Genomic DNA, 18,104 nt, shown 5'->3' with positions numbered 1-18,104 from the left:
TGGCGAGTAAGTCTCACCGCGACAAATCAGCTGCTCTCGCAGAAAGCAGGGTCATAGAACCTGTGTGCATTTACAAAGAAATCATACTTAATTAAGTAACCTTTTGATATTAAACCTAAAACCCAAACTAGATCGAGAAGATGAGCCATATTTGGTGATGATAAAAAAAAGTCAGGAGCTGATGATAGTCAAATGCCTATTGCTTGTATTTTATGCAAACTGACATGTAAGAGAGAAGCCAACGAGAAGACACTTTTTAAGGACCTCTCCCTCTGGAATCCTGGGCTGACCATGAAATTGACCCAACGCGTCTTAAAATGAATTCTGGGATATACCACGGACACTTGGGTATTAGGCACGGTGGATCAGTCTCATTAAGAAATATCTATGAGAAATTAAATCTGGCTTGAGGTGGACTTAGCTTGCGGGTGTAGGTTTGTAGGAGTGAAGAAGGCCTGGAGGGATATACTAGCGCAGCTAGTGCCAATACGTAGCCGACACATGCATGTTTGCTCCCCTGGGGAAGAAAACCTTCTTAGGTGCCAGAAGTTCACATAGACCAAAGTCCAGGAAAACCATCTCCTGAAAGAGTACGGATGATTTCCTCTTAACTGGGTGAATTCCGTGGACATCTCGTTAGACGTACGGACATGTCCAGTCCTGGAAGACTCCCTTGAAATTCGAGTTTCAAATTTAAATTGAAGGGTGGATCTGATCTGCCTTTGTCTTCTGGTTGACGTGTATCATTATAGATTTCTCAGTGTCTTCATAAAATGGGGGGTAAAGAAAGGTAACACTAGTTACAAACTAAAGCACAGCAAATCTTGACTTTCATTTCTATAGATGGATAAAATAGAGTTCATACTTGCAAGGCAGGTTCGTAAGAACATATTAAAGACTGTGTTGAATAATAGGTTGGAAGTTGCCCAACTGTACAATCAGCCGGTGTTGATGACTCATCTGTAGAAGAAATTGATGGTCCAGACAGAGTTAGAAATGTAATAATTAGAGGTCTCGCACTCACTGAATGATGTACCACATGGTCATCAGAGGCTACAAGGTGCCTCCATTTGTAGAGTCAACTGCAGAAGCAGTGGTCCAGATAATTGAACCTGTTGAGCAGGTTTTGATGCTTTGCATGTCTGCTTTGCGTTCTTCTTTCTGATCATCAGTACCATTAATATGCGGTAGGGTAAACTGAATACTTATGTCTTATTGTTTTCTTAAAAATTGACCTCTTTTTTGTAGTCCTCATTCAACCCGAGTTCTTCCATCTTTAAAAGGGGGGGTCTGGAACTAGAAAGGAGTGTCAGACAAAAATACATGACATTTTATGGATTTCTCAACCATTGTGAATTGATAAAAAAAACAAGTAAAAAAGACAGAGACAAAAACTAGAAAGGTAAAAAATTAGAGTACAAAAATAGAATAAAAAGAGGTTGATAAAAATAATTGTTTCAGGTTATTTTAGGATTAAGTTCAAGTTCAGCTTAAATCAGGGCATTAAGTGAGATGAAAAAACTGGGGGGGGTCTCTCAAAGGGGAATGGCCTATGTAATTAAAGGCGAGGCTTAAAAACACGTAAGCTAAAATCTGTGCTTAGCATAGTGTGCCGCCCAACTTTTATTTTGCTGTTTCTGTCATCGCATCCAGATATATGATACAACAGTTAGTAACATCATAACTTCAACGAGTCAGGACTATTGGCTTTGTCAATGGTTGTTAGTTGCATAAGATCAATAAGCACCAACTATGGCTTGTATATAATATTGAAAAAGCTTCCACTTACAGCCCTGGTGACACCACAACAATGTTGCTGCTCCTCAGTTTCAAAAAGAGTAAGGAAATCCAGAGAGAAAATTACTCTTTAAAGGATTTCCCTTCTCCTACAACACTCACCTGGATGACATCATGCCGTAACTTCTCCACTAGTGAGAAGTGAGCAGTGTAGCACGCGCACATCCATGTGCCTCACTGTAGTCCGGAAAAAACACCGACCGCCTGTGCCAGGGCACAAAACAGAGCCGGATAGAGACCCGTTTCGAGGCCCCCTTTAAAAAAATGCCTGAGCTCAGCACCTATGAAACCCGACCCACTTAAAGCCCTGCCTTAAATGTAGGAAGCTATGGTAGGGGTTAGGGTATGAGGGATGATGTAATGTGGGTGTATGGGTTAGGGAAGGAGTATGGGTTAGTGTTAAGATTGGGTAAAAGTGAGTGATGGTGTTAGGTAATGGATAAGGAAGGGTGAGGTTAACACAGGGTTAGTGTAATGGATGATATAATGCAAGGTGTAAGCCGAGGTGGTATGGTTTGGCTTGGAGTGGGTGTTAGTGTCAGGATTGAGGAAAAGGTTAGGGCTGAGGCAAGTGGCAGGGTTAGTTTAATTTCAGGGGTTGGGTTAGGTCGAGAATGATGGAAGGTGTACATGATGGTGTAAAGGATGGAGAAGTAGTAGGTGTTGGAGAACGGTGATATGGCACAATGAATTGGAGTGTCCTTCAGTAAAATACCAGACACAATAGGGTAACTGAAAAAAGGTTATGTTTAGTTTATAAGAAAGAAGTAACAGACAGGGGTTGGGTTAGGTTAAGGTTTAATATTTGCTTAAAATAATTTCCTAAATATTTTTGTATTTTGAATCGCCATACATGTTAGCTACTACTTTTGTGCTTATTTTTTTGTAATCTACTATTTTCATAGAAATCTCATGTTTAGGTCGAGCTATTTATAGCTCTGACATATTGTAGGGCAAACAAACTCTTTGGCCAAGCGGATTCCAAGCGGATTACGTCCAGTTCATGTGGTGCACTCGTGTGAGACGCGCGTGCACAAAACCAATCAGCGTGGCTCCCATTCGTCAAACCTATCAGCCTCGCAGCACCAGACTTCATGTGCACTTCATGTTATCCAGTCGTGTGAGACGCGCGTAACCTCGCACCCATTTGCTCTCAAGGAATCCCTTCCGCTCCCCCTCACCTCACAAACCACCATTTGTCACATGCACCAGCCCCGCCACAGCGAGAGCTTCAGACTTCAAATGAATGCTCTCCCCGCCCCCCTCTGCACAATGCCAGTTGTCTCTCTTACACCAGCAGACATCAAAGGATGCTGCTCCCCCGCCCACCCCCCTTCAGCAATGCCGCATCCAACAAGCGCAGCCTCTGCTCCTCTTCCAAAACAAATACAACCAGTGAGTGCAGAACTTCATCAGTTCCCGACAAGAATGCTTGGCGTGTTCATTCCACTTAAGGCCCTGTCTGTACCTCTCCCACCATTATCGGGTGCTACTTACTCTTTCGCTCTCCAGCTGCCCGTCCTCTCACGTGCCCTCTCCCTTGTCCCCTGTGTTTCCTGTGCGCACACTTCAAATGTGAAAGCATCTGGTTGACGAGCCTCTATGAGGGCTTTTAACAACTTACTTTCTTCCCTAATTTAAGTGGTTGCTTTATAAAGTTCCATGTGCCGTTATATTGATTTTCACTTCACGCTTTGTTTTTATAAACATATACCTTAGCTTAGTGCAACTCTGACAGCACGACTCTTCTCATTTAGGTGTGTTCTTTTTAACAATCTCGGCATTCACTTACTGTTTTTACACACACCTCTATTATTTTGGAAACCTAAACTGCATTAGAGCTATTGAATGATGTTCCGTGAAAATACATAAGTTTGCTCACCTGTAACTGTTCGGAGTTTTGCTTTTATTTGGTATCCTTAGGCGTCATGTTCACCCCCAGTACAGTTTGAATACTTTCTTTGATGCATATTGTTCTGTCTACTGCTCATGAATAACCACTTTAAATAATTCAGAGACATTCAAATATTTTAACCATATCACCTTGATTCCTGCTGTTAATATGAGATAAAGTAAACAACCAAAGTGGCCGGGCAGCTTGAGTCTCTATGATCATTCACCACCTAGTTTGATTAGTTACTAGGTTGGACAAACATGTGTCTTGAATCACTTTTTTATTTTATAAAAGGATTTTTAAAAAGTTTTTTGGCGTCAAAAGACACAACGCAACATTTACAAAATTTACAAACAATACATTCAATAAATTGAAAGCAACATAACAAAAGATGAGAACTTGAACCAGGGAAATTCAAACAAATAATTTACATGGACAACTGTGCTATGCCTTGGGTTAATCAATCTATGAGGCACCAATCCTGAATATGAAAAGAACAAGTGGACTGACAGAATGAAATACTAGCCTACTTGTTACCACCTGCCAAGGATACACAGTGTATTTATCACCAAGGCACACGTCAGGTGTTCGGTGTGCAGATCAGGAGAGCTTCGTTATTCGGGCATTAATCCCCTCGCTGAACTCGTGTACAAGCAGCAGCCGCCGCCTGGGCTTGTGCGTTCTCTATAGCGTTTGAAAGCGCTTGAGTCCGGCACCCAACACGTAGTGAAAAGACAGCTCTCCTGATCTGCACACCGAACACCTGACGTGTGCCGGCACCCTCCCCAGTAATCGCTACCTTTGCGCATCCGCGAGGGAGTGATTGGAACCCCCCGTAAAAAAGTGACAACGACCCCCCAGTCCATGTCCTGAGGAGAACCCGTCTAACACGCTTGGGTTCGAAACGCGTCGACGTCCTTACCTGCATGATACCAATGAATTAAGGCTCAATAGGAATGTAATTAATACATGTGTAAATTGCTGAGCAGCCTCTGTGTAATTCCTATTTTGTAGCACTTGGTGATAAATACACTGTGTATCCTTGGCAGGTGGTAACAAGTAGGCTAGTATTTCATTCTGTCAGTCCACTTGTTCTTTTCATATTCAGGATTGGTGCCTCATAGATTGATTAACCCGAGGCATAGCACAGTTGTCCATGTAAATTATTTGTTTGAATTTCCCTGGTTCAAGTTCTCATCTTTTGTTATGTTGCTTTCAATTTATTGAATGTATTGTTTGTAAATTTTGTAAATGTTGCGTTGTGTCTTTTGACGCCAAAAAACTTTTTATAAATCCTTTTATAAAATAAAAAAGTGATTCAAGACACATGTTTGTCCAACCTAGTAACTAATCAAACTAGGTGGTGAATGATCATAGAGACTCAAGCTGCCCGGCCACTTTGGTTGTTTACTTTATGAATAGTGGTCCAGGCCGGTCAGTGACAGGACCCAAGCCTTTCCCAGTTTTCCCTTGTTAATATGAGATGCCGGTTAATTTTCTCTCATATATCGTAGGACAAAAATAAACAAGCATTGAAAATCACTTAATCAGAATGTGTCCGTCTGTAATGCAACTGGTTCTCATGTAAAGCGCTCTGATTACCTTTGGGTCGAGTATTTTGCATCTCCACGCCAACCCTTCTTTCACCCCTCTTCTTTCTCTTTCCTACCCTCTATCTATCCTCCTTATTAGCTTCCCACAGCATCACTCAATGCCACAGCATCACTCAGCACCACAGCAACACTCAACGCCACAGCACCACTCAATGCCACAGCATCACTCAGCGCCACAGCATCACTCAGCGCAACAGCACCACTCAGCGCAACAGCACCACTCAGCGCAACAGCACCACTCAGGGCAACAGCACCACTCAGCGCCACAGCATCACTCAGCGCCACAGCATCACTCAGCGCCACAGCATCACTCCGCACCACAGCATCACTCCGCACCACAGCATCACTCCGCACCACAGCATCACTCCACACCACAGCATCACTCAGTGCCACAGCATCACTCAGCACCACAGCATCACTCAATGCCACAGCTTCTCTCAACGCAACAGCATCACTCAGCTCCACAGAATCACTCAGCGCCACAGCATCAATCAACGCCACAGCATCACTCAATGCCACAGCATCACTCAATGCCAAAGCATCACTAAACGCCACAGCATCACTCGGCACCACTGAATGCAACAGCACCCCTCAATGCCACAGCACCACTCAATGCCACAACACCACTCAACGCCACAGCACCACTCAGCATCCCTCAATGCCACAGCATCACTCAATGCCACAGCATCACTTTGTACCACTAAATGCCACAGCACCATTCAATGCCACAGCGCCACTCAACGCCATAGCGCCACTCAACGCCATAGCGCCACTCAACGCCATAGCACCACTCAATGCCACAGCATCACTCAGCGCCACAGCATCACTCAGCGCCACAGCATCACTCAGCGCCACAGCATCACTCAGCGCCACAGCCTCACTCAATGCCACAGCATCACTCAATGCCACAGCATCACTCAGCGCAACAGAATCACTCAGCGCCACAGCCTCACTCAATGCCACAGCATCACTCAATGCCACAGCATCACTCAGCGCAACAGAATCACTCAGCGCCACAGCATCCCTCAGCGCCACAGCATCACTCAGCGCCACAGCATCACTCAGCGCCACAGCATCACTCAGCGCCACAGCATCACTCAGCGTCACAGAATCACTCAACGCAACAGCATCACTCAATGGCACAGCATCACTCAACGCCACAGCATCACTCAACGCCATAGCACCACTCAACACCACGGCATCACTCAACGCCACAGCACCACTCAACGCAACAGCACCACTCAGCATCCCTCCATGCCACAGCATCCCTCAATACCACAGCATCCCTCAATGACACAACATCCCTCAATGCCACAGCATCCCTCAATGCCACAGCATCCCTCAATGCCACAGCATTACTCAGCGCCACAGCATCACTCAGTGCCACAGCATCACTCAGTGCCACAGCATCACTCAGTGCCACAGCATCGCTCAGCACCACAGCATCGCTCAGTACCACAGCATCGCTCAGCACCACAGCATCACTCAACGCCACGGCATCACTCAACGCCACGGCATCACTCAACGCCATAGCACCACTCAACACCACAGCATCACTCAACACCACAGCATCACTTGGCACCACTGAATGCCACAGCACCCCTCAATGCCACAGCACCACTCAACGCCACAGCACCACTCACTGCCACAGCACCACTCAGCATCCCTCCATGCCACAGCACCGCTCAGCACCACAGCATCACTCAACGCCACAGCATCACTCAACGCCACAGCATCACTCAACGCCACAGCATCACTCAACGCCACAGCATCACTCAACACCACAGCATCACTCAACGCCACAGCATCACTCAATGCCACAGCATCACTCAATGCCACAGCATCACTCAATGCCACAGCATCACTTAGCGCCACAGAATAACTCGGTGCCACAGCACCCCTCAACGTCACAGCACCACTCAATGCCACAACACCACTCAACGCCACAGCCCCACTCAGCACACAGCATCCCTCAATGCCACAGCATCACTCAACGCTACAGCATTACTCAACACCACAGCATTACTCAATGCCACAGCATCACTCAACACCACAGCATCACTCAATGCCACAGCATCACTCAACGACACAGCATCACTCAATGACACAGCATCACTCAATGACACCGCATCACTCAATGACACAGCATCACTCAACGACTCAACGACACAGCATCACTCAACGACACAACATCACTCAATGCCACAGCATCACTCAATACCACAGCATCACTCAATGCTACAGCATCACTCAATGCCACAGCATCACTCAGCACCACAGCATCACTCAGCACCACAGCATCACTCAACGCCACAGCATCACTCAACGACTCAACGACACAGCATCACTCAACGACACATCACTCAATGCCACAGCATCACTCAATGCCACAGCATCACTCAATGCCACAGCATCACTCAATGCCACAGCATCACTCTGTACCACTAAATACCACAGCACCACTCAATGCCACAGCGCCACTCAACGCCATAGCGCCACTCAACGCCACAGCACCACTCAACGCCATAGCACCACTCAGTGCCACAGCCTCACTCAACGCCACAGCATCACTCAACACCACAGCATCACTCAGTGGCACAGATTCACTCAGCACCACTGAATTCCACAGCACCCCTCAACGCCACAGCACCACTCAATGCCACAACAACACTCAGCGCACAGCATCCCTCAACACAACAGCATCCCTCAACGCCACAGCATCCCTCAACGCCACAGCATCACTCAACATCACAGCATCACTCAACGCCACAGCATCACTCAACGCCACAGCATCACTCAACGCCACAGCATCACTCAACGCCACAGCATCACTCAACGCCACAGCATCACTCAACGCCACAGCATCACTCAACGCCACAGCATCACTCAGCACCACTGAATGCCACAGCATCACTCAGCACCACTGAAGGCCACAGCATCACTCAGCACCACTGAAGGCCACATCATCTCTCTGTGCAACCATTCAACAATAACTGGTTATAATATGTTCACTCAATATTTCAAGTTTTATTACAAATGTCACAAAAAGATGTTAATATTTCACTGCTGTTCTTGGATTTTCATCACAATAAAATACACTGAACATAATATTCCAAAAAGTTATTTTCAAAAGTTTCAGCTATTGCCATTATAAATTACGATAACTTTTATTTAAGTGTTAATTATAAAAAAAAGTCATTGTTATTTGTAACATTAATACATCTAAGTCATGAAAGTACAACACATATTGCATTACAAATGCTATAGGTGTCTCGTTTGCGAAAGTTAAAACTATTGGCATTGTAAATGACAAAGCTATTAATTTCGCTATTTTCAAAACCAACACATAAATAAAATATTTGTCATTTACAATACCAATAGCTCAAACTTTCGTAATGCGAGACCTATTGCATTGCAAATGCGTGTTTTACATATTGTAAACCAACCCGTGTGCGTGCGTGCTTGCTTAAATTGAGCTTTTTTTTTTCCTTCGACATGTGGATTACAGGCCGAGAACCTTGATTGATGTGGGCTCCACATGTTCCCTGATGCTCGGATAATTCTAAGTAAAGCGCACACATTACTCCAGGACTGTCACACGCGCACAGCATCTGACAGCGTTCTGCATGTCACTCGTGCCTGGACGGTTTTCATGAACGGAGAAAGAGCGCTTCTAAAGATAACTTGCAAGCAGAGAGGGAATGCCGTAAAGAAACCTTTCTAAAATCTCTGCTGCCGGCACACAGCTCTGCTAGGGAAGTGCCTTGTGCACCGCTGCTCTCGTGCCCAGAGAACGCTCCCAGCTGCGGTGTGACCAATAACACAGTCGATTTAAAAAACAGACATTTTAAAATATATGCAAACCCCAGAACAATCTACAGTCAATGAATACTGGCGGCTACTGCCTACTAACTTATTAAAGTGTCACTGAAATTCTGGAAACATGTTTGCTCGGGGCATCCCACTTGTAAATGGCTGTGACTTCAGTTTGACTACATGTAAATTAATGACCTCACCAAACACAAGGCGCCTGCACCAGGCGCTACACGTGCTTCTTTCAAAGTTCAGCTTTTTACTGCTAGAGTTGTAATCTACAAAAGCACCGTGCGCCAACAGGGAGCCCCTTTTAATAAGGGCGTCCATGTGGGGGCAATACTTCAACCCTCCTCCTGTTCCCAAGCGGGTGCAATCAGGTGGACCCCACAACTTTTTCCAAACTCGTTCCCAGGTTATACCTTCCTGCAAACATTATTTCATGTGCCCACTCTGCATGCCCCACAGTTATAGCTCCACTGTGACTTCTAGGATTCCCGCCATTTCCCTCCGCTTACCATCCTCGGCAGCGTCCAGCGCCAAGAAGCCTCCTGGGCCTGAGGAAGCACTGCCACAGCCTCCGCAGCGCCTTGAAGTGCGGGGATCTCCTGCAGGTCGCACTCCGAGGCATGGCTGAGCGTAGAATCCATTTTCAAATCTGGTAACCGCTGGCGAGCAGCGAGCTGGGCCGGAGCCAGCGGCAGTGAGTCACCGCCCCGCCCCGGTGGAGACTCGCCCTGGTCCTTGGCACAGGGCGCCGCTTTCCAGACATGGTCTGTGCCGCTCTTTTATCACCCACCTGCACGTAACCCACTTTCTACTGCCCACTGTTTATCCGCCTCTTCAGAAGAACCCTCACAGACACAGGGCATGCACTTCCCCTGTTTGTGTTCATTCACGGTGTTTGGTTTCCACCTCAAGGGCACGCGCCGGTAGCCCGCGCTCTGTTGGTGATTTGTATGCGCGAGAAATATTAAAGCGCACCGTGCTCTCAGCCGAGATGGCCCAGCAGGAATGAAAAGCATCAAAGGACGTGGCATTTCCACAAGGTTTTACAAGGTCACCTTCACACGGCTTGAAGAGGCATTCACCACACGTACCCGCTTCACCCGGTGACGTGATGCCACAGCTGTGCTCGTGGTTGGTCGCTAACTAGGAATGCCCTTGAATATTCCATCTCTTTTTCACAAAGCCAGCTTTGAACATCCCAGACTGCCCCCCTTCCCCTGTAAAACTTACCTCGCTACTCGTCCCCTCGCCATTGTAGCTGGCAGCCCGTCTAATTGAGTTAAACACTCGCTGCTGAGACGTGCAGTAATTCGAATGCCTGACATGCTAACGGATCCTTAGAATCCACCCAGGCAGGTGTGTAATAATATTTTTATTTGCTATGCACTGCCGTAAAAACACACAAGCTATGCGCAAGGCGCACAGGTCAGAGAGGCGCTGGGCTGAGAATGAACACATTGAGAGCTACTAAATTGCTGCCATGGTGCTGTCCTAGCCGAAGTGATAGAGTCGGTGCGAGCCTCCTTGCACCAGATGCGTGCGAGCCTCCTTGCACCAGATGCGTGCAGGCCTCTTTGCACCAGATGCGTGCGAGCCTCCTTGCACCAGATGCATTCGAGCCTCCTTGCACCAGATGCGTGCGAGCCTCCTTGCACTAGATGAGTGCAAGCCTCCTTGCACCAGATGCGTGCGAGCCTCCTTGCACCAGATGAGTGCAAGCCTCCTTGCACCAGATGCGTGCAAGCCTCCTTGCACCAGATGCGTGCGAGCCTCCTTGCACCAGATGTGTTCAAGCCTCCTTGCACCAGATGCGTGCGAGCCTCCTTGCACCAGATGCGCTCAAGCCTCCTTGCACCAGATGCGTGCGAGCCTCCTTGCACCAGATGCGTTCAAGCCTCCTTGCACAAGATGCGTGCGAGCCTCCTTGCACCAGATGCGTTCAAGCCTCCTTGCACCAGATGAGTGCAAGCCTCCTTGCACCAGATGAGTGCAAGCCTCCTTGCACCAGATGCGTGCGAGCCTCATTGCACCAGATGAGTGCGAGCCTCCTTGCACCAGATGAGTGCGAGCCTCCTTGCACCAGATGAGTGCGAGCCTCCTTGCACCAGATGAGTGCGAGCCTCCTTGCACCAGATGCGTGCAAGCCTCCTTGCACCAGATGCGTGCAAGCCTCCTTGCACCAGATGAGTGCGAGCCTCCTTGCAGCAGATGCGTGCAGGCCTCCTTGCACCAGATGAGTGCAGGCCTCCTTGCACCAGATGAGTGCAGGTCTCCTTGCACCAGATGCGTGCAAGCCTCCTTGCACCAGATGCGTGCAAGCCTCCTTGCACCAGATGCCCACGAGCCTCCTTGCACCAGATGAGTGCAAGCCTCCTTGCACCAGATGCGTGCAAGGCTCCTTGCACCAGATGCGCGCGAGCCTCCTTGCACCAGATGAGGGCAAGCCTCCTTGCACCAGATGCGTGCCAGCCTCCTTGCACCAGATGAGTGCAGGCCTCCTTGCACCAGATGAGTGCGAGCCTCCTTGCACCAGATGAGTACGAGCCTCCTTGCACCAGATGCGTGCGAGCCTCCTTGCACCAGATGCGTTCAAGCCTCCTTGCACCAGATGCGTGCGAGCCTCCTTGCACCTGATGCGTTCAAGCCTCCTTGCACCAGATGCGTTCAAGCCTCCTTGCACCAGATGAGTGCAAGCCTCCTTGCACCAGATGCGTGCAAGGCTCCTTGCACCAGATGCGCGCGAGCCTCCTTGCACCAGATGAGGGCAAGCCTCCTTGCACCAGATGCGTGCCAGCCTCCTTGCACCAGATGAGTGCAGGCCTCCTTGCACCAGATGAGTGCAGGTCTCCTTGCACCAGATGAGTGCGAGCCTCCTTGCACCAGATGCGTGCGAGCCTCCTTGCACCAGATGTGTGCGAGCCTCCTTGCACCAGATGCGTGCGAGCCTCCTTGCACCAGATGCGTGCAGGCCTCCTTGCACCAGATGAGTGCAGGCCTCCTTGCACCAGATGAGTGCAGGTCTCCTTGCACCAGATGCGTGCCAGCCTCCTTGCACCAGATGCGTGCAAGCCTCCTTGCACCAGATGCGTGCAAGCCTCCTTGCACCAGATGAGTGCGAGCCTCCTTGCACCAGATGAGTGCAAGCCTCCTTGCAACAGATGCGTGCAAGCCTCCTTGCACCAGATGAGTGCAGGCCTCCTTGCACCAGATGAATGCAGGCCTCCTTGCACCAGATGCGTGCAAGCCTCCTTGCACCAGATGCGTGCAAGCCTCCTTGCACCAGAAGCGTGCGAGCCTCCTTGCACCAGATGCGTGCGAGCCTCCTTGCACCAGATGCGTGCGAGCCTCCTTGCACCAGATGCGTGCAAGCCTCCTTGCACCAGATGAGTGCGAGCCTCCTTGCACCAGATGCGTGCGAGCCTCCTTGCACCAGATGCGTGCGAGCCTCCTTGCACCAGATGCGTGCGAGCCTCCTTGCACCAGATGCATGCAAGCCTCCTTGCACCAGATGCGTGCGAGCCTCCTTGCACCAGATGCGTGCGAGCCTCTTTGCACCAGATGAGTGCGAGCCTCCTTGCACCAGATGATCCCTTTTTACCTTGAAATGTCGTTCAGCGCTAATAATGACCGTGGAAGTTGTTCTGGGAGGATATTCTAGAAGGCCAGGAGGACGCCTCCTTACGAAAACTGAAAGAACAAGGTTCTCTGGGACTCAAGAAAAGTGTTGGGATCTTTCGGAAAGCAAGGTGAAGCCAGCAGGAAACACGAGGCAGGCCAATTCGCTCTTCCGAAGTGCTTTGCCTCTCACCCTCGCATGTGCATGGTGCCATCTAGCTGGGGTTGGAGCTACGACGCAACTGGGGTCGGCCTACTGGGTCTCACCCGCCTTTGAGAACCTCCGGGGTCTGATAGAGGCGATGGGGGTGAACCTCTGCCAAGATGTTGAGTAGGTGAAATCTGGGCCTTCTACAGTGTTCGCAGCTTCGGCTCAGATTGATGGACGTCATCGCTCTTCCACATCCTTTCGCTGTCATGGGATGTCTTTCTTCTGCAGGGGACAAGTAAATCAACACATACAATAACAAGCATTGGAAATGCAATAGTCTCGCCTTTGTTTAAGTTAAAGCTATTTGCTTTGCTAATGTATTGTATTTTAGCTACGTCTGATTGAGTGTTTGTATGTGATATGTTGTGCCTTTATGTTGGTTGAATTGTAATTGTTGTGTGTGTAGTAGTTTAACGCATAGCGGTAGATGGAGAAGAGCAGTGTTTAAGACTTGGGACGGAGAGTGAGTAGAAAAACAGATGAGGGTCAATGAAGTATAGTGTGGAGGAGAGCAGCATGATATAAAAGGATTATATTTCGGCGGATGGGTTATCCGGCACCATTATGATGGAGTAACCTGTCCACCAAGATCTAACTCAGGCCCTAAGTCCCAAGGTACAAATCTTGAATCGACGAAGGTGCCGAAAGTATCCAACCGATGCAACAACAGCCCGGGACGAGAAGTTTGACTTTTCTTACTTGGAGCTTTTCATGCCAAAACCAACAACTTCAGCAGGACCTCACTCAAAGCCGATCTGACTTCCATGATTCCTCCCCGGATAGAGCCTGCTGCCTTGCCCCCTTGAGAGATTCCGACTTCCACTTTTTAAAACTAAGTGCGAAGGTAAAATCCTTGACTGAGCCATCGCACTGGGTGTATCCAACTTCAGGTCTATCGCAGTCAGCCTCAAAGACTGCCAGTCTCCAACGAACATAGACTATGATTAGGGTTTTGAGCTTTTGGCACAATGTTCACATAAAACTTTAAAAACTCATATCTGGTATCTCTGAATGATTTTTTGACGTTTTGGTGTCATTTCGTTTTTTTAACATTTACTTCATTTTTCTACTTTGGTTTGAGATTTTTTTTGTTTGGGGTTTTAACTTTATTACTGTTTTAAGTACTGCATACATACTTTAGATATTTCCATAGCGAACACGGAGCTAGCTCAGATAAATTTAGAGACTTTTGAAGTTTAGCCTGATGGGATAGAGTTATTATTATTCCTTTAGGTGGGCGACTACCCATCCCAAATAATAATCCTCTTTCTTACACAGTACATGCCACTCTTGGGTGGACCCTATGTGGAAGAGTGCCTTCCCATGACCGCCGTCCCATGCCTCCGGATGGACCATATTAAGTTTTCATTCCTGCTGCTTGTCCCTGAAGATAATTTACTATGGTTGCGTTTCTCCTGCACATGCTTGTGAGTCACATTTAGTGTCTTCTGGATGGTCTCTCTTGGTCATTGCTCATGGCTACTGTTTTGAGTGTCTGCCTGCTGGTCGCTCTCCTATGGACACTCCATAGAGACTCCATTCAACGCTCCCATTACCGACCCCCCAATTGCCATCTGAAACCAATACAGAATATGCACATACAGCACAATATCAAGTGTGAGTAAATTACCCAGGCAAATTTATGAACCAACTAACACATAAAGAGTGGCTTAAGCCACATAAAGAAAAGATATTCCACTACTGTTTGTACATATATAGAATTCAAATTTAATACTCATTACAGTTGCATCATAATTGATAAAATTGACATAATTATACACACAAGATAAAAAAAATTATTTTGCATGATAACATATGCATGACTTCAAAATATCAAATAATTCATAGATATAAAAAACTGTTGGATGGTTTACTGTCTCCTGTCTACGCGTTTCGACACTTTAACGTGCCTTCTTCAGGACTGTACCATCGTGCTATTATTAGGATAAAACAGGATAAACGTCTGCGGCCTAAACAGAACAGTGCTCAATGCCGTCTAGAGTTGCCGTAGAGAGTTTGTTAGGGTTCGGGTTTCAAGGATGTTAAAATCGCGTTATAACAAACAATCTTCAGTTTTCATTGCCCATAGGTGCCATATTTAATGTTTTTCAGTCCACATTAGAGGTACATCATCTAGATCTTATATTCGAGTGAGCGCACCAAACGTTATTGCCAGCGTTGTATTCAGCATGTATAGTCTGTGGTAATGTTATTTAAACAGCGGGGAAACTTAGAGCTGCTCACGCTCGATATTCGTTGTTTCCGGTAGCTTGTTTCGTGCTATGTTAGGATATATTATGAGCGCAGCTTTATCTGGTTCTAAAGAGCGGACCTCCTAAGGCGGCGTTTCGACGGTTCCGGTATTTGGTGCCAAAATACCGGAACCGTCGAAACGCCGCCTCAGGAGGTCCGCTCTTTAGAACCAGATAAAGCTGCGCTCATAATATATCCTAACATAGCGTGAAACAAGCTACCGGAAACGACGAATATCGAGCGTGAGCAGCTCTAAGTTTCCCCGCTGTTTAAATAACATTACCACAGACCATACATGCTGAATACAACGCTGGCAATAACGTTTGGTGCGCTCACCCGAATATAAGATCTAGATGATGTACCTCTAATGTGGACTGAAAAACATTAAATATGGCACCTATGGGCAATGAAAACTGAAGATTGTTTGTTATAACGCGATTTTAACATCCTTGAAACCCGAACCCTAACAAACTCTCTACGGCAACTCTAGACGGCATTGAGCACTGTTCTGTTTAGGCCGCAGACGTTTATCCTGTTTTATCCTAATAATAGCACGATGGTACAGTCCTGAAGAAGGCACGTTAAAGTGTCGAAACGCGTAGACAGGAGACAGTAAACCATCCAACAGTTTTTTATATCTATGAATTATTTGATATTTTGAAGGAGGGCATGGCGGAGGGTGCCCTCACGGCCGAGGATGATTACTGGGGGGTTCAGCCCTCGTCCTCCCCCTATCCCAAAGCTTGGTCCCCCCTGGCAATACAGCTTATGTCCCTAACCCTGAACTACGCACTGAGGGCTTGTAATGGTCGTACCCCTTCCGACACTCCCTCAGTGTGTACCTTCAATAGGAGGGGTCACGAGTCGAGGCTAGATTACATCATGGTAGACATAACACTCTGGCCCAAAGTCCTCGACTTCAGGGTAATAAACAGGTCAGATAGCGACCATAATGCCCTCTGTTTAAATATTCAGTGGCCCATCCATCTAGTGGGCGAAGTGGCAGAAAACCCAGGGGGAGACACGGGGGAATTGGTCCTTACAACCAATAGGCGCAGGGTCAAGTGGGGGAAGCTTGTGAGCTCAGAAGAGACCATTAGCAAGCTATACGAGTTGGCACTCCCAAGGTTCATGGAGGTGGATGCACTTCTAAATGCACCAAGAACCCCGGAATACAATGAGAAACTGGGCGATATCCATCAGGATCTTGTAAGAGATTTGGCTGAGGTATTCTACCCGGTGGTGCCCAATAGAAAGAAAAAGACCCATGTTCCCACCTGGTACACCTCCTCTTGTAGGGCAGCAAAGACTGAGCTCATTGCTGCAATAAAAGAGGGGACAAACAAGGCCAAGGTACCTGACCTTAGGAAATACTACAAAGCTGTGTTAGCAACTGCCAGGACCGAGTGGGACTGGAATCACTGGCATGATCTTCATGATGCCCTAAAAGTCAGGGACTCCCGCAAATTCTGGGCCCTTGTCAATAATGGCACAGGGGAACTTAAAAAAGCAGTGGAACCCAATATTGCCCCCGAGGTGAGGCCCACTATGGGGAGCTCTATCAAGACACCAACCTCTGCCCTGTCACAGCCCTGCTTGTGCCCTGTGGCACACGGGATTGTGAAATGGAACTATCCCTGGGGGAAGTGGAGGCAGCCCTGAAGCACTTATCATCGGGGAAGACGCCAGGTCTGGACAGGCTACCTGGGGATCTGTTCAGGCATCATATGGACATCTGGGGTCCATACCTTCTTATTCTTTTTAATGCCATCCTAGGAGGTATGTCAATCCCTGGGTCGTGGCTGGGGGCAGAGATTGTTCCGATCCACAAGAAGGGATCTACTCTGCTCCCCGCCAACTACAGGCCTATTAGCCTAATAGATGTACCCCAAAAGCTCTTTGCATGCCTCATCCTTAATCACCTCCTGGACTGGGTGGAGGACAATGACATTATGAGCCCCCTCCAGGCTGGCTTCAGAAAGAACACGTCAACCATGGACCAGATCTTCCGCCTTCTTCTCCTATACTGGAAGACTGTAATTATAGAGGGAGGGAGACTGTACATGGTCTTCGTGGATCTGAGGTCAGCCTTTGACCTAGTTCCCAGAGGGAAACTTTGGGAGGTTCTGCAGAAGCTAGGAGTGCCCCCCCACCTCCTTAGCATTATCATCAGGCTGCACGAAAACAACTATGCCCAAGTGAGGTGTGGGAGGGATGGTAAGCTCTCGGGCAAATTTCCGGTCCGCCGAGGAGTCAGACAGGGCTGTGTCTTGGCGCCGACCCTGTTCTGCCTTTTCATCAACAGCGTCATTCAACATCTTGACACTGTTGAGGACAATGATGCCCCGGTTTTGGCAGGCAGGAGGGTTCCGGCAATTATGTTTGCTGACGATACCCTCCTGCTTTCCAAATCCCCCATGGGGATCCAGAGGGTTGTGAATGGTTTTGGCCTTTTCTGTCGTCAACATGGGTTGGAGGTCAATACAGATAAAACCAAGTTTATGATCTTCAATCCCCCTGCCAGAACCAGACCCAACCCAAAACTGGGGGGAGTTAGTCTTGAGAGGGTCTCGACCTTTATATATCTGGGGGTAACGCTACAAGAAAACTTAGCTTGGGACTGCCAGATAGCGAGATCAAGACTGAAACTATCCCAGCTAGCAGGTGCACTCCTGAAGGTGGTAAATAAGTCCACCTTCAAGCCTGTAAGCCCGGCCCTTGAAACATATAGATCCCAAGCGAAGGCAGCAGCCATGTATGGCAGCGAGTTGTGGGGTCACAAAGCAGGGAAGGCATTGGCAGCGGTGGAAAACAGTTTTCTGAGACGCCTACTTGCTCTCCCGCAAGGCACGCCACTCCTCCCCCTAAGATTGGATTTGGGGATACATTCCATTGCTGA

At 48.0% G+C, this 18,104-nt stretch overlaps 1 protein-coding gene across 2 annotated transcripts in view; it reads right to left on the bottom strand.

The window, feature by feature from the left end:
• The window catches only part of GPSM1 (G protein signaling modulator 1), a 727,733-nt gene that overhangs the window by 649,863 nt on the left and 59,766 nt on the right, over positions 1-18,104 (bottom strand). Inside the window, exon 1 of one of the 2 annotated variants that reach the window (XM_086921015.1) lies at positions 9,636-9,759. The exons of the other annotated variant lie outside the window; for it this stretch is intronic. Within the exon in view, the coding sequence (XP_086777141.1) occupies positions 9,636-9,748 (113 nt within the window). The 5' untranslated portion in view covers positions 9,749-9,759. Of the gene's footprint in view, positions 1-9,635; positions 9,760-18,104 lie in introns of those variants that run through there. 2 annotated transcript variants of the gene reach the window in all.

This window comes from Lissotriton vulgaris, chromosome 5, assembly GCF_964263255.1.
Source record: "Lissotriton vulgaris chromosome 5, aLisVul1.2, whole genome shotgun sequence".
Lineage (NCBI taxonomy): Eukaryota > Metazoa > Chordata > Amphibia > Caudata > Salamandridae > Lissotriton > Lissotriton vulgaris.
The sequence above is the reverse complement of the archived record's forward strand: the minus strand, read 5'-3'. Positions and strand labels throughout refer to the sequence as shown.